This window comes from Narcine bancroftii, chromosome 2 (genome assembly GCF_036971445.1).
Source record: "Narcine bancroftii isolate sNarBan1 chromosome 2, sNarBan1.hap1, whole genome shotgun sequence".
Classification (NCBI taxonomy): domain Eukaryota; kingdom Metazoa; phylum Chordata; class Chondrichthyes; order Torpediniformes; family Narcinidae; genus Narcine; species Narcine bancroftii.
The window spans coordinates 176,508,658-176,533,147 of record NC_091470.1 but is presented as its reverse complement, the minus strand read 5'-3'; the positions used below and the strand labels follow the sequence as shown (position 1 = coordinate 176,533,147).

The 24,490-nt window shown below is 48.3% G+C and overlaps 2 protein-coding genes across 2 annotated transcripts in view; both read left to right on the top strand.

The window, feature by feature from the left end:
• LOC138754640 (microtubule-actin cross-linking factor 1-like) overlaps nucleotides 1-15,073 on the top strand; it is a 43,830-nt gene extending 28,757 nt beyond the window's left edge. Inside the window, exon 8 of the mRNA XM_069919188.1 lies at nucleotides 9,461-15,073. Within this exon, the coding sequence (XP_069775289.1) occupies nucleotides 9,461-9,468 (8 nt within the window). The 3' untranslated portion in view covers nucleotides 9,469-15,073. The remainder of the gene's footprint in view (nucleotides 1-9,460) is intronic.
• A 184-nt stretch (nucleotides 15,074-15,257) lies between these two features.
• Nucleotides 15,258-22,573, top strand: LOC138754639 (uncharacterized). The gene is made up of 2 exons (XM_069919187.1): nucleotides 15,258-21,868; nucleotides 21,974-22,573. Exon 1 carries the CDS (start codon nucleotides 21,140-21,142, stop codon nucleotides 21,680-21,682), a length of 543 nt encoding a protein of 180 aa, XP_069775288.1. The 5' UTR covers nucleotides 15,258-21,139; the 3' UTR covers nucleotides 21,683-21,868; nucleotides 21,974-22,573.
• Nucleotides 22,574-24,490: the final 1,917 nt, after the last annotated feature.

Genomic DNA, 24,490 nt, shown 5'->3' with positions numbered 1-24,490 from the left:
AGATTGAGAGGGCAAGGAGAGGGAGGGAGAGTTGTTGTGGAAGGAGACGGAGGGAGAGGGTGAGTAGAAGAGGAGAGTGAATGGGGAAGGAGAGGGAGAGGGAGGGATAGTTGTCGAGGAAGGCAGAGGGTTACAGGAAGATTGTGAGTGGAAGGAGAGGGAAAGAGTGATGTGGAATAGAGAGGGAGAAGGAAAGGGAGGGGAAAGGGTAGTGAAGGAGAGTTGTTGAGGAAGTGGGAGGGATAGAGGGAGATAGTGAGGTGAAGTGGAGAAAGAGAGCAAGAGGGAGGGAGAGTTGATGAGGAAGTGGAGGGATATTGGGAGAGGGTTGGGGAAGAGGAGAACAAGCGGAGTGGGGAAGGAGAGAGAGAGGAAAGGAGAGGTATTGAGAGTTGTTGAAGGGGGAGGGAAAGAGGGAGAAGATGAGGAGTGGAGGAGGGAGAGGGAGGGAGAGTTGTCAAGGAAGGGGGAGGGAAGGAGTGTGAGGGGAAGATGAGGAGTGGAGGAGGGAGAGGGAGGGAGAGTTGTCGAGGAAGGGGGAGGGAAGGAGTGTGAGGGGAAGATGAGGAGTGGGAGAGGGGAAGGAGAGGTAGAGGAAAGAAGAGGGAGGTTGTTGAAGAAGGGGTAGTGATAAAGGGAGGGTGAGGGGAAGAGGAGAATGACATGGAAAGGAGAGGGAGAGTGAGGGAGAGTTGTTAAGGAAGGGGAGGGATGGAGAGGGTGAGGGGAAGAGGAGGAGTGGGCAGGCGAAGGAGATGGAGGAAAGCAGAGGGAGGTTGTTGAGGAAGGAGGAGTAATAGAAGGTGAAGGGGAGAGGATGAGTAAAGGAGAGGGAAGGAGTTGTCGTGGAAATGGGAGGGACAGAGTGTGAGGGGAAGAGGAAGAATGGGAGAGGGGAAGAAGAGGTAGAGGGAATCAGAGGGAAGTTTTTCAGGAAGTGGGAGTGATAAAGGGAGGGTGAGTGGAAGAGGGAGAGGGGAAGGAGGATGAGAGTAGTTGTCGAAGAAGGCGAAGGGTTATCTGGAGATTGTGAGGGGAAGAGAGGGAGGGGGATGGAAAGTTGTCGAGGAAGGGGGAGGGATATAGGAAGAGGATGGTGGGAAGAGGAGAGGGAATGGAAAGGAGGGAGTATTGTCGAGGAAAGGGGAGGGATATAGTGAGAGGGTGAGGGGAAGAGGAGAGGGAGTGGAAAGAATAGGGAGGGAGTATTGTCGAGGAAAGAGGAGGGATATAGTGAGAGGGTGTGGGGAAAAGAAGAAAGAGAGGGAGTGGGGAAGGAGTGGGAGGGAGGATTGTCGATGAAGGGGGAGGAATAGAGGTTAAGGAGAAGGAGAGGTGGGGGGAAGGAGGGGGAGAGTTTTTGAGAAAGGGGAAGTGATAGAGGGTGAAGGGAAAGATAGGGAGAGGTAGGGGAGAGGGAAGGAGAGGGAGACGGAAGGAGTGAGACGGAGCGTTGACGTGGAAGTGGGAGGGATATTGGGAGGGGAAGAGGTGAGGGAGGGACAGTTGTTGAGGAAGGCAGAGGGGAAGGAGAGCGAGATAAAGGAGAGGGTTTTTGAGAAAAAGGGAGGGACAGAGTGTGAGGGGTGGAGGAGGAGGAGTGGGAGAGGGGAAGGAGTGGGAGAGGGGGAGAGGGAGAGGAATGCAGAGGGAGGGAGTGTTGTCGATGAAGGGGAGGGATATTGGGAGGGGGATGGAGAGTTTTTGAGGAAGGCAGAGGGATATAGGGAGTGTGTGAGGAGGGAGATGTAAAGGAAGGGTGAGGGACATAGGAAGAGGGTGAGGGGCAGAAGAGAAGGGAAGGAGAGCCAGAGGAACGGAGAGAGAGGGAGAATTGTCGAAGAAAGCTGAGGGATGCAGGGGGATGGTGAGGGGAAGAGGAGTGGGAGAGGCTGGGAGAGTTGTCAAAGAAGGGAAGGGATAGGGGAGAGGGTGTGAGGAAGAGGAGATGGATAGGGGAAGGAGACGAAGAATGAAGGAGAGGGAGGGAGAGTTTTCGAGGAAGGGGGAGCAATAGAGGGTGAAGGGGAGGTGGTGAGTAAAGCAGAGGGAGGGAGAGTTGTCGAGGAAATGGGAGGGAAGGAGTGAGGGGAAGAGGAGGAGTGGGAGAGGGGAAGGAGAGGTAGAGGAAAGAAGAGGGAGGTTGTTGAAGAAGGGGTAGTGATATGGGGAGGGTGAGGGGAAGAGGAGAATGAAATGGAAAGGAGAGGGAGAGTGAGGGAGAGTTGTTAAGGAGGGGGAGGGATGGAGAGTGTGAGGGTGAGGGGAAGAGGAGAGTGAGTGTGGAAGAAGTGGTAGAGGGAGGGATAGTTGTCGAGGAGGTCGGATGGTTATAGGGAGATTGTGAGGGGAAAAGGAGAGAGTGAGGGAAAGTTGTCGAAGAAGGGGGACGGAGGTAAGAAGAGGGTGTGGGGAACAGAAGAGCGAGTGGAAAGGAGAGGGAGGGAGTATTGTTGAGGAAAGAGGAAGGATATAATGAGAGGGTGAGGGGAAGAGGAGAGGGAGTGGAAAGGAGAGAGAGGGAGTATTGTTGAGGAAAGGGGAAGGATATAGTGAGAGGGTGAAGGGAAGAGGAGAAAGAGGGAGTGGGGAAGGAATGGGAGGGAGGGTTGTCGAGGAAGGGGGAGGAATAGAATTAAGGAGAAGGAGAGGTAAGGAGATGGAGGGGGGAGAGTTGTTGAGAAAGGGGGAGTGATGGAGGGTGAAAGGAAAGATAGGGAGAGGTAAGGAAGACGGAAGGAGAGGCAGACGGAAGGAGTGGGAGGGAGAGTTGAAGCAGAGGTGGGAGGGATATTGGGCGGGGAAGAGGAGACGGAGGGAGAGTTGTTGAGGAAGGCAGAGGGGAAGGAGAGCGAGAGTAAAGGAGAGAAAGAGTTTTTGAGTAAAAAGGAGGAACAGAGTTTGAGGGGTGGAATAGGAGGAGTGGGAGAGGCGAGGGAGAGGAATGCAGAGGGAGGGAGAGTTGTCCATGAAGGGGAGGGATATTTGGAGGGAGTTGTAAAGGAAGAGGGAGGGACATAGGAAGAGGGTGAGGGGCAGAAGAGTGGGGAAAGAGGCAGAGGATCGGAGAGAGAGGGAGAGTTGTCGAAGAAGGCTGAGGGATGGAGGGGGAGGGTGAGGGGAAGAGGAATGGGAGAGGCTGAGAGAGTTGTCAAAGAAGGGAAGGGATAGGGGGAGAGGGTGTGAGGAAGAGGAGAAGGATAGGGGAAGGAGAGGACGAATAAAGGAGAGGGAGGGAGAGTTGTCGAGGAAGGGGTAGCAATATAGGGAGAGGGTTAGGGGAAGAGGTGAGGGAGAGTGGAAGGAGAAGAAGAGGAGTGTTGTCGAAGAAGGGGGAGTAATAGAAGGTGAAGGGGAGAGGGTGAGTAAAGGAGAGGGAGGGATTTGTTGAGGAAATGAGAGAGACAGAGTGTGAGGGGAAGAGGAGGAGTAGGAGAGGGGAAGGAGAGGTAGAGGAATGCAGAGGGAGGTTGTTCAGGAAGGGGGAGTGATAAAGGGAGGGTGAGTGGAAGTGGGAGAGGGGAAGATGAGGGTAGTTGTCGAGGAAGGCGGAGGGTTATCTGGAGATTGTGAGGGGAAGAGAGGGAGGGTGAGGAAACGTTGTCGAGGAAGGGGAGGGATATAGGAAGAGGGTGAGGGGAAGAGGAGAGAGAGTGGAAAGGATAGGGAGGGAGTATTGTCGAGGAAAGAGGAGGGATATAGTGAGGGTGAAGGGAAGAGGAGAAAGGGGTGGGGAAGGAGTGGGAGGGAGGATTGTCAATGAAGGGGGAGGAATAGAGGTTAAGGAGAAGGACAGGTGAGGGGAAGGAGGGGGAGAGTTTTTGAGAAAGGGGGAGTGATAGAGGGTGAAGGGAAAGATAGGGAGAGTTAAGGGAGAGGGAAGGAGACGGAAACGGAAGGAGTGGGAGGGTGAGTTGACGCGGAAGTAGGAGGGATATTGGGAGGGGAAGAGGAGTGGGAGGGAGAGATGTTGAGGAAGGCGGAGGGGAAGGAGAGCGAGATAAAGGAGAGGGAGAGTTTTTGAGAGAAAAGGAGGGACAGAGTGTGAGTGGTGGAGGAGGAGGAGTGGGAGAGGGGAAGGACAGGGAGAGTAATGCAGAGGGTGGGAGAGTTGTCGATGAAGGGGAGGGATATTGGGAGGGGAAGGGAGAGTTTTTGAGGAAGGCAGTGTGATATAGGGAGTGTGTGAGGAGGGAGAGGGAGTGGGGAAGGAGAGGGTTATGGAGGGAGATGTAAAGGAAGGGTGAGGGACATAGGAAGAGGGTGAGGGGCAGAAGAGAGGGGAAGGAGAGCCAGAGGAATGGAGGGAGAGGGAGAATAGTCGAAGAAAGCTGAGGGATGGAGGGGGATGGAGGGGGAGGGAGAGGGGGAGTGGGAGAGGGTGGGGGAGTTGTCAAAGAAGGGAAGGGATAGGGGAGAGCGTGTGAGGAAGAGGAGTTGGATAGGGGAAGGAGAGGAAGAATGAAGGAGACGGAGGGAGCATTGTCAAGGAAGGGGGAGGGATATAGGGAGAGAGTGAGGGGAAGGAGAGGGAAAGAGAGGGAGATGGGAGGGGGGGTTGTCGAGGAAGTGGGAGGGATATAGGGAAAGGGTTGGGGAAGAGGAAAGGAGAGGGAGGGAGAGTTGTTGAGGAAGGTGGAGGGATAGAGGGAGAGGCTGATGGGGAGAGGGAAATGGGAGGGAGAGGAAATAAGGTAGGGTGGGTTGTTGAGAAAGGGGAAGGGTTAGAGGGAGAGGTTGAGGGGAAGTGCAGAAGGAGAGGGAGAGGGAGGGAGAGTAGTCAAGGAAGGGGGAGGGATATAGTGAGAGGTTTCGGGGAAGAGGAGAACGAGTGGAGAGGGAGGGGAGTTGTTGAGGAAGAAAAGGGAAAGAGGGAGAGGGTGAGAAACGGAGGAGGGAGAGGGAGGGAGAGTAGTCAAGGAAGGGGGAGGGATATAGTGAGAGGTTTCGGGGAAGAGGAGAACGAGTGGAGAGGGAGAGGAAAGGAGAGGGAGGGGAGTTGTTGAGGAAGAAAAGGGAAAGAGGGAGAGGGTGAGAAACGGAGGAGGGAGAGGGAGGGAGAGTTGTCGAAGAAGGGGTGGGATATAGGTAGAGGGTGTCGGAAAGAGAATGAGAGGGAGAGGGGAAGGAGAGGGAAAGGAAAGGAGAGTGAGGGAGAGTGGTTGAGGAAGGGGAGGGATAGAGGGAGAGGGTGATGGTGAAAGGGAGAGGGGAAGGTGAGGGAGAGTAAAGGAGGTAGGGAGACTTGTTGAGAATGGGGAGGGAAAGAGGGAGAGGGAGAGGAGTGGAGGAGAAGGAGAGGGAGGGAGAGCTGTTGAGCAAGGGGGTGGGATATAGGGAGAGGGTGAGGGGAAGAGGAAAAGGAGATGGAGAGGGCAAGGAAAGGGAAAGGAAGAGTGGGAGGGAGAGTTGTCGAGGAAGGGGGAGGGATAGAGGGAGAGGGTGATGGGGAGAGGGAGAGGAGTAGGAGAGGGAGAAGAAAGGACGTAGTGAGAGTTGTTGTGAAATGGGGAGGGAAAGAGGGAGAGGGTGAGGAGCAGAGGAGAAGGAAAGGGAGAGGGAGGGAGAGATGTTGAGTAAGGCGGCGGGATTTAGGGAGTGGGTGAGTGGAAGAGGAGAAAGAGAGAGGGAGTGGGGAAGGAGTGGGAGGGTGAGTTGTCAAGGAAGGGTGAGGGATAGAGGTTGAGGAGAAGGAGAGTGAGGTGAAGGAGAGGGAGACAGAAGGAATGGGAGGGAGAGTTGTCGAAGAAGGGGGAGGGATATAGGGATAGGGTGAGGGGAGGAAGTGAGTGAGGAGAGGGAGAGATGGAGGGAGAGTTGTCAATGAAGGGGGAGGGATAGATGGAGAGGGTGAGGGGAAGAAGATAAGGAGAGGAAGAGGGGATAGATGGAGGGAGGGAGAGTTCTCGAGGAAGGGGCAGGCATATAGGGAGAGGGCTAGGGGAAGAGATCGAGCGGAGATGGGAAGGAGTGGAAGAGTAAAGGAGAGGGAGGGAGAGTTATCGAGGAAAGTGGAGGGATATAGTGAGATGGTGAGTGGAAGAGAAGGAGAGAAGAGGGAATTATATATGTCAAGGAAGGGGGAGGGGGAGGGATAGAGAGAGGGGAGGGAGAGGGAAGGGGAGGGAGAGGGAAGGATAGGGAGAGGAACAGAGAGGGAGGGAGAGCTGTAGAAGAAGGGAGAGGGATAGAGGGGGAGGGGAAGAGGAGAAGGAGAGGGAGGGAGAGTTGTCAAAGAAGGAAATGGAAGGAAGGAGAGTGTGTGAGGAAGAGGAGGTAGATGGATAGAGGAAGGAGAGGAAGAGTGAAGGAGAGGGAGGGAGAGTTGTCAAGGAAGAGGGAGTGATATAGGGAAAGGGTGAGGGGAGGGAGAGTGTGGGAGAGTTGGTGAAGGGGCAGGATTAGAGGGAGAGGGTGAGGGGAAGTGGATAAGGAGAGGGAGAGTGGATAGAGAGAGCGGGAATTTTTTTGAAAAATGCTGAGGGATGGAGGGGGAGGGGGAGGGGAAGAGGAGTGGGAGAGGCTGGGAGAGTTGTCAAAGAAGGGAAGGGATAGGGGAGAGGGTGTCAGGCAGAGGAGGGATAGGGGAAGGAGAGGAAGAATGAAGGAGAGGGAGGGAGAGTTGTCGAGGAAGGGGGTGGGATATAGGGAGAGGGTGATGGAAGAAGAATGTGATGGAAAGGAGAGGGAGAGGGAGGGAGAGATGTTGAGGAAGGGGGTAGGAATGGAGAGGGTGAGGGGAAGAGGTGAGGGAATGTGGAAGGAGAGGTAGAGGGAGGGATAGTTGGTGAGGAATGCAGAGGTTTATAGGGAGATTCAGATGGGAAGGGGAAGGAGAGAGAAGGAGTAACGGAAGGGTGAGGGGTAGAGGGAGAGAGTGAGAGGGAGAGGAAGAGGAGTAGGAGTGGGAGAGGAAAGGGGAGGGAGGGAGAGTTGTTGATGAAGGGGAGGGTTAGAAGGGGAGGGTGAGGGGAAAAGGAGAAGGAGAGTGAGAGGAAAGGGGAGGGAGGGAGAGGGTGTGTGGAAAAGGAGAAGGTCGGGGAGAGTGTGAGGAAAGGGAAGGAGAATTGTAGAGGAAGGGGAGGGAAATAGGGAGAGGCTGATGGCAAGGAGAAAGAGAGGGAGTGGGGAAGTAGTGGGAGGGAGATTTGTCAAGGAGGGGTAGGGATAGATTTTAAGGAGAGGGTGAGGGGAAGTTGGAGGTGAGGGGATGGAGTGGGAGGGAGATTTGATAAGAAAGTGGGAGGGATAGAGGGTGAGGAGAAGGATAGAGAGAGGGGAGGGAGAGGGAAGGACAGGGAGACAGAAGGAGAGGTATGGAGAGTTGTCAAGGAAGTGGGAGGGATATTGGGAGAGGGAAGAGGAGAAGGAAAGGGAGAGGGAGGGAGAGTTGTTGAGGATGGCAGAGGGATAGAGGGAGAAGGTGAGTGGAAGGGGAGAAGGAGAGGGAGAGGGGAATGAGAGGAAAGGAGAGTTGTCGAGGAAGGTGGAGTGTTAGAGGGAGAGGGTCAGGGGAAGTAGAGAAGGAGAGGGAGAGGGGATAGATAGGGAGAGTTGGCGAGGAAGGGGGAGGGATATAGGGGAGGGTTAGGGGAAGAGTAGAATGAGCAGAAAGGGGAAGGAGAGGGAGAGTAAAAGAGAGGGAGGGAGAGTTGTTGAGGAAAAGGGAGGGACAGAGTGTGAGTGGTAGAGGAGGAGGAGTGGAAGAGGGGAAGGAGAGGGAGAGGAATGCAGAGGGAGGGAGAGTTGTCGATGAAGGGGGAGTGACAGAGAGTGAGGGGAAGAGGAGGAGGAGTGGAAGAGGGGATGGCGAGGGAGAGGAATGCAGAGGGAGGGAGAGTTGTCGAGGAACGGGGTGTAATAAGGGAGAGGGGAAGGACGATGAGGGTTAGTTGTGGAAGGCGGAGGGTTATACGGAGGTTGTGAGGGGAAGAGGGGAAGGAGAGGGAGGGAATGTTGTCAAGGAAGGGGGAGGGATATAGGGAGAGGGTGAGGAGAAGGAGAGAGAGGGAAAGTTGTCAATGAAGGGGGAAGGATAGAGGGAGGGTGAGGGGAAGAAGAGAAGAAGAGGGGATAGAGAGGGAGGGAGAGTTGTTGAGGAAGGGGGAGGGAAAGGGAGAGGGTGAGGATCAGAGGAGGGAGAGGGAGGGAGGGTTGTCAAGGAAGGGGATGGGATGTAGGGAGAGGGTGATGGAAAGAGGAGAATGAGAGGGAAAAGAAAGGGAGAGTTGTTGAGGAAGGGGGAGGGATAGAGGGAATGGGTGGAGAGGGAGAGGGGAAGGAGAGGGATAGAAAAGGAGGGAGGGAGAGTTGTTGAGGAAGGGGTTTGATAGAGTGTGAGGAGAAGAGGAGGAGCAGTGGGAGAGGGGAAGGAGATGAAGAGGAAAGCAAAGGGAGGGAGAGCTGTTGAGGAAGGGGGAGTGATAAAGGGAGGGTCAGGGGAAGAGGGAGCGGGTAAGGAGGATGAGGGATAGTTGTCGAGGAAGGTGGAGGGTTATAGGGAGATTATGAGGGGAAGAGGGGAAGGAGAGGGAGGTAAAGTTGTCGAGGAAGTGGGAGGGATATAGGGAGAGGGTGAGGGTAAGAGGAGAGGGAGAGGAAAGGAGAGGGTGGGAGAGTTGTCGAGGAAAGGGGAGGGATATAGTGAGAGGGTGAGGGGAAGTGAAGGGGAGGAGGTATAGTTGTCGAGGAAGTTGTAGGGTTATAGCAAGATTGTGAGGGGGAAGTAGAGGGAAGGAGTAATGTCATGGAATGGTAAAGGATAGAGGGAGAGAGTGAAATGGAGAGGGGTAGGAGAGGAAGAGGAGGGAGAGGAAAGAGCAGGGAGGGAGAATTATTGAGGAAAGTGGAGGAATAGAGGGAGAGGGTGAGGGGAAATGGAGAATGTAAGGGAGAGGGGTAGGAGAGGGAGAGGAAAGGAGAGGGAGGGAGAGTTGTCGAAGAAGGGGAAGGGATAGAGGAGGAGGATGAGGGGAAAAGTAGATGGATAGGGGAAGGAGAGGAAGAATGAAGAGGGAGGGAGAGTTGTCGAGGAAGGCGTAGGGATATAGGGAGAGGGTGAGGGGAAGGAGAGGGAGAGGGGAAGGAGAGAGAGGGTGAGTTGTCAGAGGGATATAGGGAGAGGGTGAGGGTAAGAGAAGGAGAGGAAGAGGGGATAGAGAGAGAGAGGGAAGGATGTTGAGGAAGGGGGAGGGATATAGGCAGGGTGAGGTGAAGAGGAGAGGGAGGGAGTGTTGTCAAGGAAGGGGGAGGTATATAGGGAGAGAGTGAGGGCAAGGGGAGGGAGAGGGAGAGGGGAAGGATAGAGGGAGATGGAATTAAAGGGTTTCTATTGTCTCTGAATCTAGAGGAAAACGTGAAGATGATTTTGAGCTAAAAACCATTGGTCGTCTTCGCGTGATCTTCCTCAACTCTCTCTTCATCTCTTCCCTTGAATGACTTTTGTTTTCTTTGCTTGTAGATTCGTGAAGCGCAGAAGGGAGGACAACAACTTGTACTGGAAGTCGACAACAGTCAATAAGGCAGCGACACTTGGAAAGACAATCAACATGTTCAGGTATTTTTACATCCAGTCCTGGAGGATCTCAACAAAGTTCAAGCAAGATTTGTGCCAACACCTAAAAATTCGACAACTCCAAGGAAAATGTAGTGAACAGATCCAACCTTTGTACACGTCATTCATCACCTACACCAATGCCTTTAACTCTGCATGAAGGAAACTACTATGGGACGCCCCTTCTAGTATTAGATGAACTGAAAAGTACGTACGGATCCTGAGACTCTTCAACAAAGGCATATGACCACAGTCATCTTCAACAAGAGTACGTGGGAACCTTTTTGCATGGTGAAGAGTAAACAAGGATCCGTGTCAGGTCACTCGCCTGAGTGCTACTGGTACCATGTAACCCAGTACGACCTGTTGCATGGTCGAGTGGTCGGCGACTAAACCGGCTCCCCCACCGGGCTTGCCCGGTGAGGAGGGTGACTAGACACCCTGCAGGATGAAAAACAAGACCTGTCAAAGGGCGGATGAACCATGGATAGGTAGGTCTGGCAAACCATCATCTGAGAGGGAACAACAACCATCGAAGCCAGCAGATGTGCAGAAATAGAAGATGAGAGGAGAGGCCATACCAACCCAAGCCTGATCTGCCATCTGGAACAACCTGTCCTGAATGCAGAATAACTTTCAAAGGCAAGATTCGTCACAGAAGCCACTTGATAGCAACGAGGATGAAAAAATTATGACAGACAGTGCAGAATTCAAACTGAGGTCCAGTCCTGACCACTGGCCATGTAAAGGCATTGCCCTAACCAATAAGCCAACCATGACACCCTGTCGCCTCAGAGAAGCCGGCTGGAATCTCGAGCGTCTGGAGGATCGACAGTGTCAGGCAGCAGTGGGGAGGGGTCGGGGATCAGCATCGGCAGTGGGAAGGACTCAGGGATCAGCAGCGGCTCCTCCCACACACCCCCACACGCAACCCCTGACACATATACGCCCCCCACACACACTCTTCCACACTTATTCTTTGAAAAACTTTATTGAATATTTTCAAATTACATAAATTAAATCAAATACACATAAAATAACTATAAACTGAATCCTCTCCCCCTTACTAATACAATAAAAACCAAAAAAATTAAAAAATAACCAAGATAAAGAAAAAAAAACAACCTCCTCTCCCACAAAACCTTAGAGAAATGTATCAAATATTGCCTGATTGGTGTGTCAACCTTTCAACAGTGATTTAATTTCTATAGCCATCTGTTTCAAGTATAAACCCCACATATCAATAAAAATGAGTAATTACTTCTTAAATTATATGTTAATTTTTCTAAATATAGACAAGACTTCAATCCATTTTGCCATCTTTGCAAGTTTATATTCTTCCATTCGACAGCTATACATTTTCTCGCTTCTGCTAACCCTAATCTTAAAAAAGCCAAATATGGTTTAGGCATTTTTGAATCAACAAATGGAACATTAACATAACCCAACAAACACATTTTTGGATCCATCGAATATCCCTTTTAAACAAATCCCTCAAAAATTTTATAATTCCCTCCCAAAAATGCTTAATTTTCTTGCACAACCAAACTGAATGTACAAAAGTAACTTTTTGCTTTTTACATCTAAAACATAAATCTGTTAAACTGAATCCATATCTCTTCAATTTCTCAGAGGTTAAATATAAATGACGCAAAAAATTCAAATTGACCATACTTTATACCTCACATTAATTCACTTGGTAACACTGTCAACACACATTTTTGACCATTCCTCCCATGTGAAAACAATATTTAACTCTTTTCTCATTTCTCCTTTACCAATTTCTCCTGCAACAACCTATACATATCAGAAATAAAGCCTTTTTCACATTTATCTGCAATTAAAAATTCAAATTTCTTTTGACCTGATAAATTTATTTCCTTACCATAATTCCTCTTTAAAAAATCTCAAAGTTGGTAATAAACAAAGAATCTGATGCAATACCTTATCTTTCCTGCAACCTTTTAAATGAACAAAACCTCCCTGCTTCAAAACAATCTATAACATTCACTCTTCCTGTAATTTCCCAATCTTTTAAGTAAGGATTCTATCATGAAAAGGGAATTAATTTATGCTGACATAATGGTGATCTTATCAAAACTATTCAGAGAGAATCTAGAATTAAATTGCGATTGTACCAATTGTTCATTATATGTCAAAAAATGGATAATTTAAATTCTTGTAACAATAAAGAATTCCATTTATAAATCAAATGATTAATATTTTCCAAGATCTGACCCATCTCTATCTTTGCCAACCTAGGAGATTGTTCAATATCAAATAACCAATTAATAAACTTCATCGGTGTCACCTCATAATACTTAAAAACAATGTAATTGCAAACCACCCAATTCATAATGCCAAGTCAATTTTTGGAAAGAAACCCTCGATAATTTACCTTTCCATAAGAATAACCCAACTATGCAAGGAATAGATTGATAAAAGTATTAGACTCAAGGATAAATGTTCATCTTTCTGCAATTCACTCTTCCCATTAAGGTCAATGGTAAATCTTTCCACTTATCTAAATCAATTTTAACCTTATTTAATAAAGGGACATAATAAAAAATAAATAATTCATGATCATTTTTATTTACAACTACTCCTAGATATTTAATTTTATTTGACCATCTAAATTTAGTAATTTTCATAATTTTTTAAAATTCATCAGTAATATCTCGTTTATATAATTTCTCCATTCTTCCTAATAGCATTAATTGTCCTTGATACTTGCTCAGTTTTAAGTGGCCATGCCAAAACCTTATGCACTCTTTCTCCCAATTGATAATAACATTGTTTAGACTGCAAAATCATTTTCTCTTATTTATATGTTTGTATGTTATTATTACGTAATTTCAATTTAGATAATTTTAGCTTATCATCGTCTGTACAATTTTTTTGTAATTTTTTAATCCAAGCCTTCGATTTCCTTTTCTAAATTTAAACTTTTGAATAAATACTGTTTTTCTATCTTAGTTGGATAGCTAATAATTTGTCCCCTCAAATATGCTTTTAAAGCATCCCACAAAATAAATTGACTTTGAACTGAATTTTCTTTCATTTGTAAATAAAAAATAATTTGATCTCTCATATACTTAGTGAAATCTGGTCTTTTGAATAACTTTTCATTAAACCTCCATCGATAAACTGTCTCAGTTAATTCAGATCCTAAGCATTGAACCAATAATAACGAATGATATGAGAATAACCTACTTTTATATTCTGCAAAATTAAATCTTCCTTGTAAATGCGCAGAAATCAAAAATACATTTATCTCGAGAAAGAATTTAGCCGAGATGAACAAAGTGAATAATCTTTCTCAGTTGGGTTTAATTTCCTCCAAATTTCCACTAAATTTAAATCCTTCATCATCTTAAGCTGTCTTTTTACCATTTTAGTTCTTTTAACAACTTTTGGAGAATTTGTCCAACAAGGAATCCAAACAACAGTTAAAATCTCCTCTGACTAACACATTCCCTTCTGCCTGATTCAAATTTTAAAATGTCCCTGAAATAAATGTCTGATCATCTTCATTTGGTGCATAAACATTCATTAAAGTCCAACTTTCAGAACAAAATCTTGCAGTTAACTATCAGTACTCTTCCAGCATTAGCAAAAGAAGAATCCACAGCAACGGATATTTTTTTATTAACTAATATCGCCACCCCTCAAGTTTTCGAGTTTAATGAAGGCGAAATTACATGTCCTACCCAATCTCTCTTCAACTTCAAATGTTCTTTTTCGGTCAAATGAGTTCCTTGCAAAAATACAATATCTACTTTTAGCTTCTTAATATAATCTATAACACGTTTCCTATTTATTGGGTGATTTAAACCCTTAACATTAACAATTGCAAAACTTAAATTACTTATTACAACTTACACAATGGCACCCAATCTTTCACAATTAACAAACAAAAACCTTCAACAAACAATAAAAAAAGACTTAAACCACCCCCCCAAAAAAACTGCAATACCCATACACACTCCAGACACATACCCCAACGCATCCCCCCACAATCATACTCCTCCCATACACACACCCTACACTCAACCCCCAATACATACACCCCAAACAATCACTTCACATATACAAGCCCCGACTCACACCTTCCACAATCACACACCTCCTACATGCAAACCCCACACACACATACACATCCAGGAACACACCATCACACTCACAAACTCCCACACATACACTCTGCACACACACACACAACACACACACACACACACACACACACACACACATCCCCCATACACATACTCCCCCACACACAACCTCTGACAGATATACACACACCCTCCCACACTCACGCACACTCCACAAACAACACCCAATGCACCCACAGTCCCCCTCCCACACACTGCTCACCTACACATATACCCCGACAAACAACCCAGAAAAACCGCCCACATACACCCCTCACACACACCTTCAAACATGACCACCTCCCACACAGAACTCATACAAAATCATCACCCAGCCACACACACCACACATACATGCACACTCACACTCACCCGATACAACCCCTAGACAGATAAACCTACCACACACATAGCCCCACATACACACCCAGCACATGGATGCCCCTCCAAATATGCACCACCGCACTCATACCCCTGCACTCACATCCACACACTCGCACCCCCCCACACTTGCAACCCCCACATTCTCACCCCAGCACACACCCCCCACACACACCCTCACTCACAACACATTCCCAATCATGCCCCCTACACACTCCCTCCCTCAGTTACACTGCCACACTTATTTCTCCACACACACACCCTTGACACAAACATTGCCAGACAAATCCCACCATGCACACCCGCTAATGCGACCCAGCACAAACACCTTCCCACACAAGTCCCTCACGCATGCACTCCCACTCACATGGCCCTACACACACATCCTGACCCACATACCCCTGCACACACACCCCATAAACACACCCACACACACACACACTCCCTCATACAACCCCCACACACACAAACCCGCAAATCCACCCACCCACAACACCCCACACATATTCCCCCACACTCATGCGCTCACACAGACATACACATATTCCCTCCACATATATCCCACACACACACCAACCCTCCATATGAAAATCTCACACAAACCAATATCCCAAACCCACACACACACCCTCTATATGCAAACCCCACACACACACAAACCCCACACACAAACACCACACAAGCACAAACACCCCCAACACACAATCCCATGCACAAAAACACCACACAAACACAAACAACCCCCACACTCAAATTCACCCCACACATAAATCTCCCCCACACAAACCCACCACACACACACAAACCACCCACACATAAACACCATACTCGCATCCCCACACACCAGAGGCTTACCCAAATCCCCCACACACACAAATCCCCCCCAACACCCAAAGCCAAAATAGCGCCCATGGGGGAAGTGAAGGTGTTGGTGCAGTCGCTGACCCAGGGGGAGGGGGGGTTGATGCCATCGCTGATGCACGAAGGGGGGTTGGTGCCGTTGCTGATGGAGGGAGGGGGGGTTGGTGTCATCGCTGATGGAGGGAGGGGGGTTGGTGTCATCGCTGATCGAGGATGGGGGGTTGGTGCCGTCGCTTATGGAGGGAGGGGGGTTGGTGTCATCGCTGATGGAGGGAGGGGGGGTTGGTGTCATCGCTGATCGAGGATGGGGGGGTTGGTGCCGTCGCTGATGTGTCAAGTGGGGCGAGATGACATCGTCATTGACAAGGATGGGGATGGAAGCAGCGCTGACAAGCGGTGTGGGGGCGCACGTAATGCCTGCCATGCCCTATATACATTGGTGCCCCACACAGACACTGTCACACACACTCACCCCCCCATGCACATCCACACACTAACACACACCCCTCACACACACACACCCCTCACACACACAATACACATAAGCCCCACACACATGCCTCATACCTACCCACACACATGCCCACCCCCATACACATCCCTCATACATACCGACACACACGCCCACCCCCACACACAAACCAACACACCCACTAACACACACCCATCCCTCACACACACCCCACACTAACATACCATACACACACCCACCCCCCACTCACCCCACTCCACACACACCCAAGCCCCACAAACACATGCCCCTCACAAACTCACACCACACATAACCCACACACACTTTTAATACGCACACCCACACACACACCCCACTACACACACCCCTCCACACCACCCATCCCACACACATTCTCACCCACACACTCAGACACCACTACACAACCCACTACACTCATCCTCAAATACAACATACACGCACCCCCCACACACACACTTATACTTACACAAACTTCCCACACATACCCCCCACACTCCCACTTACACACACACCCCACACACCCACTTCCCACACACACACACCCCACACATACCCCCAAGCACTCATCCACACACAGTCACCTCCCATACTGACCCCCTGCCCTCACACACACATCCAAACTCCAATAGAATCTATTTCCTCCCTCTCCCCTTAATCCGTCTCCGAGCCGGATTCTCGAATTAAAAGTAGACTTTGTTCCTGGATGAATATAATATAGGTCTGGAAGTCGGGTTTTAGAATGAAAGGTTCTGAAAATCATTCAGGAAAGATCCCCCCAACTATTTTGCCACAAATTGGAAGATGGGCTTTTATATCAGCGACATGTTCTATCAGTGAGATAATTTTGTCAAGTTCCTTCCATTTGATGTCAATGTTGTGCTTTGTACCAATGTTCTGTATATATTTGTTCGTAGATGATATATTTGTACATGTTTGTTCGCTCTTCTGTATATATTGTATATATTCTGTATATACCTTTTCACTGTAAACAAAATCCCCACAAACGTGCACACACACACACGCTCCCACACAAACACGCCTACACACACTACCACACACACCCACACACATTCCCACACAAACCCACAAACATACAGACGCACACACACACACAAAAACACACCCTCCCTCACACACCAAACACACGCCCACACACATACCCACCAAGCACCCACGCACATATACCCCACACACATCCACCACACAATCCCACCCACACACACCACACACATCCCCTCACACATTCCCTCAAACACCCCAATACCCCAACATGCAGCCCCCAAGCACACACCCCAATCCCACACAACTCCACACACACACCCCAACACACACACACAGCCCCAACTATTTTGTGGCAAATTGGTTGATGAGCTTTTATATCAGGCACGTATTCCATAAGTCAGATAATTTTGTCGAGCTCCTTCCATTTGACGTCGATGTTGTGTTTTGTACAAATGTTCTGTATATATTTGTTCGTTGATGATATATTTGTATATATTTTTTCACTGTTCTGTATATATATTCTGTATATATTGTATATATTCTGTATATACTTTTTCACTGTAAAAAAAAGCCCCGTATACATGCACACACACACACTCTCCCATACACACATGTACACACACGTACACACACACCCAAATACCGACAGACACTCCCACACCCTCACACAAACACACACACATTCCCTCCCTCACATTCCTTCTTTCACACACCCACACACATACACACCTACAAGCAACCACGCACATATACCCCACACACATCCACCACACATTCCCACCCACACACACCACACACATCCTCTCACACGTTCCTTCCAACACCCCAATACCCCAACATGCAGCCCCCAAACACACACCCCAATCTCACACAACTCCACACACATACCCCCACACCCACACACAACCCCAACTAATTCGGGGCAAATTGGAAGATGTGCTTTTATATCAGGGACGTATTCGATAAGTGAGATAATTTTGTCGAGTTCCTTCCATTTGACGTTGATGTTGTGTTTTGTACAAATGTTCTGTATATATTTGTTCGTAGATATATTTGTATATATTTGTTCACTCTTCTGTATATATTGTATATATTCTGTATATACATTTTCACTGTAAACAAAACCCCCGCATACATGCACACACACACACACACACACTCTCACACATGCACACACACCACACACACCCAAATACCGACAGACACTCTCACACCCTCACACACACACACACCATCCTTCACACCCCTTTTTACACACGCCCACACACACACCCACCCACAGGAACCCACGCACTGTATATATTTCTGTATATATTTCTTCGTTGATATATTTGTATATAGTTGTTCACTCTTCTGTATATATTCTGTATATACTTTTTCACTGTAAACAAAACCACCACATGCACACACCCACACACACACACAGACATACACACACACACACGCACGCACGCACGCACGCACACACACACACACACACACATACACACACACACTCTTCCACAAACACACCCACACAATGTTCTGGGTCCATCCAAGAGGGCCAGTACAGGCAACTCAATATTCTGGGTCCCTCGAAGTGGAGCAGGACAGGGAGGTCAATGTTCTGGGTCCCGATAAGAGGGGCAGGACAGGCAACTCAATGTTCTAGGACCCTCCAAGAGGTGCAGGACCGGCAGGTCAATGTTCCGGGTCCCACCAAGAGGAGCAGAACAGGGAGCTCAATGTTCTGGGTCCCTCCAAGTGTAGCGGGACAGGGAGGTCAGTTCTAGGTCCTACCAAGAGGAGTAGGACTGGCAACTGAATGTTCTGTGTCCCTCCAAGAGGAGCAGGACTGGCAGCTGATTGTTTTGGGTTCGATTGTTTCAGTGGGGAGGGGGGAAGAATGAGGGTTGGTTACATTGCAAGTCAAGGAAAATATCCCAGCTTTCCTCAGTCAGGATAAATTAGTGGGCTCCACTGCTGAGGATTTGTGGTTGGAGACAAGGAATGGAAACGGGATGACCACATTAATGTGATAGGAAGGGAAAATTGGAGGAGCAAATTTGCAGAGAGACAGAAGCATCTGTAGCAAAGCAAATTCTGGCAATTGGTGGGTTAAATTTTCCCCATACTGACTGTCCTCCCATACTGTAAGAGGGCTGGATGAGTTAGAATTTGTCAGATGAACGTTTTATAAATCAATATAGAGGTCGGAACTCGAGAAAGTACAATATTATATCTCCTATGAAGGAATAAGACAGGATGGCCCCTTACAGCAGTCACTCTTTGCGAGCAGCTCTGAGAAGAATAATCAAATATTCCCATTTAGAGCTCCTAAAAAATCAAACCAAAAATGAGAAACATTAAATCAGACTGACCCAACAGGACGGAGGGCCTAAGGTCGCTTGGAATCAGCAGAAGCGATAGAATAGGCAATCTCCGTCAGGCTGAGGGACCTTGAAACACTTCACGCTAGTACAAAGTAAACTGGATGAGAGGGTCCTTGCAGAGTAATGGATTGGAGTCAATCCACAGGACCATCAGAGCAACAGAGAGGATCACTGGAGTCTCCCTCTTCCCCATCAGTGTGATCTAGCAGGATCCTTGTCTGAAGAGGACATGCCAAATCCTGGAGACGCCCTTTGACCCTGCCCACAGCATCTCTCAGCTGCTCCTTTCAGGGAAGAGAAAGGAGGATCAGAGCCAACAGCACCAGGATGAGGAACAGCTTCTCTGTAGGGGTCGTGAGAAGGTTGAACCACCAGAGGAACTGATCCCACTCACCATCCGAGGCTCTCACTGGGACAAAACAAGACTTACTGATCTATTTTTATGGATGAAATCCTTGTCCTGCATATGGATTGCCTTATGTCCAGTTGTGTGTCTGCGGGTTTTGCTCTTTCCATGGGTTGCCCTTGTACAATCAGATGCCAATAAACTTGACTTTTCATGCTCATCCCCAGCAGCAGAATCACAGAGGTCTCTCTGATCGATGGGCTTTTCCTGGAGATACACCCACAGGCTGACATCCAGAACAGCTGGAAAAACCATCATTTCCGTCTTTGGTCTGCCCGAAACTTTTGGCGTCTTTTAACACCCCAAGATGTCAGTGAGGGATCGCTGCTAACTGACACATTCCAGACTGCAGGGGGACATGCTGAGCGATGCACTGAGGCTTAGTTCAACCGATGCGAGTAGGTGATGGGGAAGGACTGCAGTCCACTGTGCATTGAGGATCTGAGACGAAGGGAAAGCCCCACATAAAACAGAGGAGGAGGAGCGACAAGGTGACAAGGGTGCAAATAAAGAGCGCATGTAAAATGTTCAATGATGGAAATGTATGGACATGATATGAAGGGCTGAAAGAGACTTGGAACGGGGTTCTTTCTTGTCGATCATTTATTGCGAATAAAGTCTTACACAAAAGGCCCAGAAGCAGCTAAGGTTCTTCTTTCCACACAGATCTACTCTTTCAGTCCTCTTATTCTATAGGCACTGTCGCAGGGTTGTAGCTCCCAGTTGTTGGATAGGGTGACACCAAGTGGTAGCTCCAGGTACTAATGAGGATGCCATCAGGTGGTTCCCCTCACCAGCGCCAACATCAGTTCTTTGTAACACAAATAAAGATGAGTGAAACACAGAAGTCTGCAGACGCTGTGATTATAGTTAAAAACACACTGACATGCTAAGGAAGTCAGCTATTCTTTCCAGCATTCAGGCTGAGCCCTTCTTCAAAGAATAAATAGAATAAGCCAGAAGCAGGAAATCTCAGAAAGGCTCAGAATTCTGGCTAGGTGACTAATCCAGCCCAACAAAAGGTGTTAATTGGATGTGATAAGGGATGAGGTTTTTCATAGCAGGCCGATCGACCACGGTCAGGTGGGCCGAATCACTGTCCCAGTCAGTTGGTAGAAGATGGCGCAGGCCCCCCTTCCCTTCTCAGGAGAAGCATGCGTTTGGCAACACACGTTGCCTGGGAGATGTCGCCACATCCTGTTTGCACGTCGCTGGGTAGGCAGCGACTCCGCAACACACTGACATCACTCCCCTAGACCAGCGCACCCCAGAGAGGAATGAGGTCGTCCCCTAAAAGCAATCGAGAGGTTCACATAAAGTCAGTTACTGGTTCAGCTCATGCTGTGTGGAGGTGCTTCATTTTAGGAGCACCACCATTCTCAGCCACTACAAGACCATGAACAGGCTGGCAGCAAGAGAATGGGATGGGGAATTGAAGCAGGTGGCCACTGAGAGATCCCCGCTCTTGCGACGGACATGGAGAAGTTTGTGTTTATAGGATAGCTATAAAGCTCGATGAAAATGCAACCAGTAGAGGTTTGACTTACCCACAGGCTTCCAGAGAACAGATTGGGAGAGAAAATACAAGTCTTTAGGCTAGCAAATCTTCCAGACAGGGATCAATGATCAATTCTTCCCAACAGGGTCCCAGGCCCCAAAATCTGTGAGGCCTTCCTTGATATTTTTAACACAGTAGCGCTAACTGATACCGATCGAGTCAATGAGCTGCCGAAAGGCAGCCCATTCATAAATTGGTTTCCCACCCAAACACAGCTGATTGAGATGTGAATTGTCAAAAACTATCGTAAGCATTCAGTAACCTTAACAGCACCAGCCCAGTGCCAGTTTGACATTGTTTCTGCCCGGAGTTTTCGCCCACCATTGTTCACAGACGAAGGCGAATGCTGCTTCTCAGTCATGGTGACACATGGGTCTCTCTGGTGGTTGAACAGATCCCAGGGCGCTGAGTTCTGGAGTAATGACCTCACCAAATTTGATGATGATGAATGGAGGAAATGCTTTCGTATGTCGCGTGGCACCTTTCACTTCGTGCTGGAACACTTAGAACCTCACCTGAAGTCGCATAGACCAGGCGCAGTGACCATGGAGCCAGGATTTCGATCAGCTGTGGCCCTGTGCTGGTATGGCACCCCTTGTGTGTATCGATGCATCAGTACCATCTTTGGAATAGGCATCAGCACCGTGTGCATGGTGGTGCAGGAGGTGATGGCCGCCTTGAGGAAGTTCCTAGGTAAACGTCTCATCTCCCTACCAATGGGAACACGTTTCCAGGAGACCAATGACAGCTTTGCGCAAAGGGGATACGCAATGTGTGTTGGTGCCATTGATAGATCATATATTCCCATTATTTCCCCCAGCGTGCAAGCTGTAGCCTACTACAATTGCAAAGGGTGGCATTCGGTGGTTCTGCAAGCGGTGGTCGACCACAGATTCTGGTGAGCTAATCCCTTATTGGTCTTTATCACATCACATCTCAATGTTTATAACTTCACTGTGCTTTCCATTCATGTTGCAGCTTCTCAGATGTGTTTGTTGGCCGAGCAGTACCCATGATGCCCGAGTGCTTGCCAACTCTCCTCTATATAGAAAGGCAGAGGACCAGGGCGGATACCTATTCCCTTTGACGTGAGTGTTCATCCTACAAAGCTCCATGTGTCAACCTTATGAATACTTATTGTGTCAATGTTCAGATGTATGAATTAACGACATTCTGCATTGTTGTGCCTGTAGGTGTCCAAGGATGTTAATGGAGTGGAGGTTCCTGCGCATCTTCTGGGTGATCTGGCATATCCCCTATGAACCTGGCTGATGAAGGGGTTCACACAGCACTGAGTACTGGATCTGGATCAGCTAAGATGTAACAAGGCCCTTAATTCTGCAAGGATAGTGGTGGAAAACGCGTTTTGCCGTGTAAATGGCTGCTGGTGGTGCCTGTCCAAGCATCTGGATATCTCTACCACCTTAGTCCCAGATGTTGTGTTTGCCTGCTGTGTACTGCACAATATATGTGAGATTAACAAGGAAGACTTCCTGTCAGAGTGGACATTGGTTGAAGCAGATGGTCCTGCACGCATTAGCACAGATTGTCACGATCTGCAGGTCCATGGGCACCAGGCCATCCATTCTGCCATTTTGTCCATCCTGTAAGGGTATGTCCCTGCCACCCAGCTCCCTAATTTCCACAACTTGTTCCCCCCTCCACCCTCCCCACCCAATGCGGCGACATGACCCTGCTGCCTGGCATGTTATGTGTTCTCGTGAAGTAACGGTTGCATATAAATGAGACTTGTGTGCTTGTCAAAATGTAATTAAAAAACGTTTTTTGAGAAATCTTATTGCTTCATAAATATCTGAGGTAGATATCACAATGTAAACATTTCACATTATGCTTAAACTAGATGGAAACCATGGAATGGACAAATCACAGTGTAAATCCACTCCACACTTGAAAAACGCAGAACAAAAACGGTAAACACAACAAACACCTCACGTGGCACCACTGCATCTCTGTGCTGCACTGATTATTCCTCTCGGAGGAGGGTTACCAAGTTCGCATCCTGCACATTCAGGTGGCCTCCCGACATCCCATATTGCCATAAAATGCGGCTTTACAAGCGAGGCATTTGGTCACCTAAAAGTGCCTTTTCTGAGAGTTCCTGTTTCTGGCTCATTCCTTGAAGAAGGGCTCAGCATTGAAATGTTGGGAATATATCTTGATCTCCTATGGACACTGAAAAGCCGGGCTGAGCTCCTCCAGCTTAACGGTGGGTTTTACCACAACATACAGATGCACATCTTGAGACCAGGTCACTACGATGTGCCACCTGGGGTAACTGAATAACAGGGTCATCTTGTGGTTCCACTTGGCTGTTTCTTACATTATTTGCCCAGGACTTTCTTTCTTTGCAAAATTCCCAACACTTATTCTGTGTTTTCTCCAACCTGTCAATTCAAATATACTGGTTTTCTTACTTTTCCAGTTCTTGGTTTCTCTGCTTTTAGACCTGTTTTACGAGCAGTTTTCTATAACTTATATTCCAGCAGTTGCTGTGGTTGAAATTTTACTGATTTAATGAGTTGTTTTCATCAGAATCGAAATGTGCTTGAGTCCACGGACAGCCATGTAAGCAAGGGAATGGGATAGGGCATTGAAATGGGTGGCCATTGGGAGATCAACACTGTTGCAGCGGAAGAGCTGAGGTGCTGAACAAAAGCACCTCCTGGCTACTGATTATATATGCTTCCTTCTGGTCGCTTTTATTGAAGAAGGTCTGTATTGTTCATTAGTTTCCAGAAAAGTTAAGCTAACCTTTGTGCTCAACCTTGTAAGAAGTGCTTTGCTTTTGAAGAGGTGAAGTTTTGCTACTTTCAGAAAAAATTTTATCCACAAGGTCCTTGGCAAAAAAGAATGGCGTGAACCTCGATCGACTGAAGATACTGTGATTGTAGTCAAGAGCAAAATGCTGAAGGAACTCACTGGTCTTTTCAGCATCCGTAGGAGACAAAGATATATCGCCGACGTTTCGGGCCTGAGCCCTTCATCATGAAAAATAATTAAATTTAAACACGAGACTGTTCCGCCCAATTTACAGCCCATTAATCTACGATATGTTTTGAATAGCCCCTAAAGAAAACCCATATAGATACAGGGAGAACATACACGCTCCTTACAGACAGGACAGGATTTGAACCCTGCTCTGCTACTGATCACTGGCGCTGTCAAGGCGTTATGCTGAGCACCACATCAACTGTGCTGCCCTAGTTTTGGCAGGATTGAGTGGAATACTTTTTGTATGGTGTCATTACATTTCTGCAAAACCTTTCTCTGTCCACGTGGCCAACAAAAGGCAGGCATAGTTGGGGCCCATGCGGATGCTCATGGCTACCCCTTCGCCTTGGAGAAAGAGGGATGAATGAAAGGAGAAGTTGTTGAGGGTGAGGTCAAGTTCTGAGTTCTGCCACATAGAGGGGGGTAGTGGTGGAGGGGGACTGGTTGGGTCTGTTGTCGAAAAAGTAACAAAGGAATTTGGGGCCTCTGGTGTGGGGGATGAAGCTGGATAGTGAATGGATATCTATGGTAAAGGTGAGGCTGTTGAGTTCAGGGAACGGGAAGTTGTGGAAGTGATGGAGGGCATGGTGGACAAATCATCAGAGCCTGAAAAGATATTGCCTTGGATCTTGAGGGAGGCTCATGTACAAATAACAGGGGCCCTGGCAGATATGTTTAAAATATTCACAGCCAGTGAA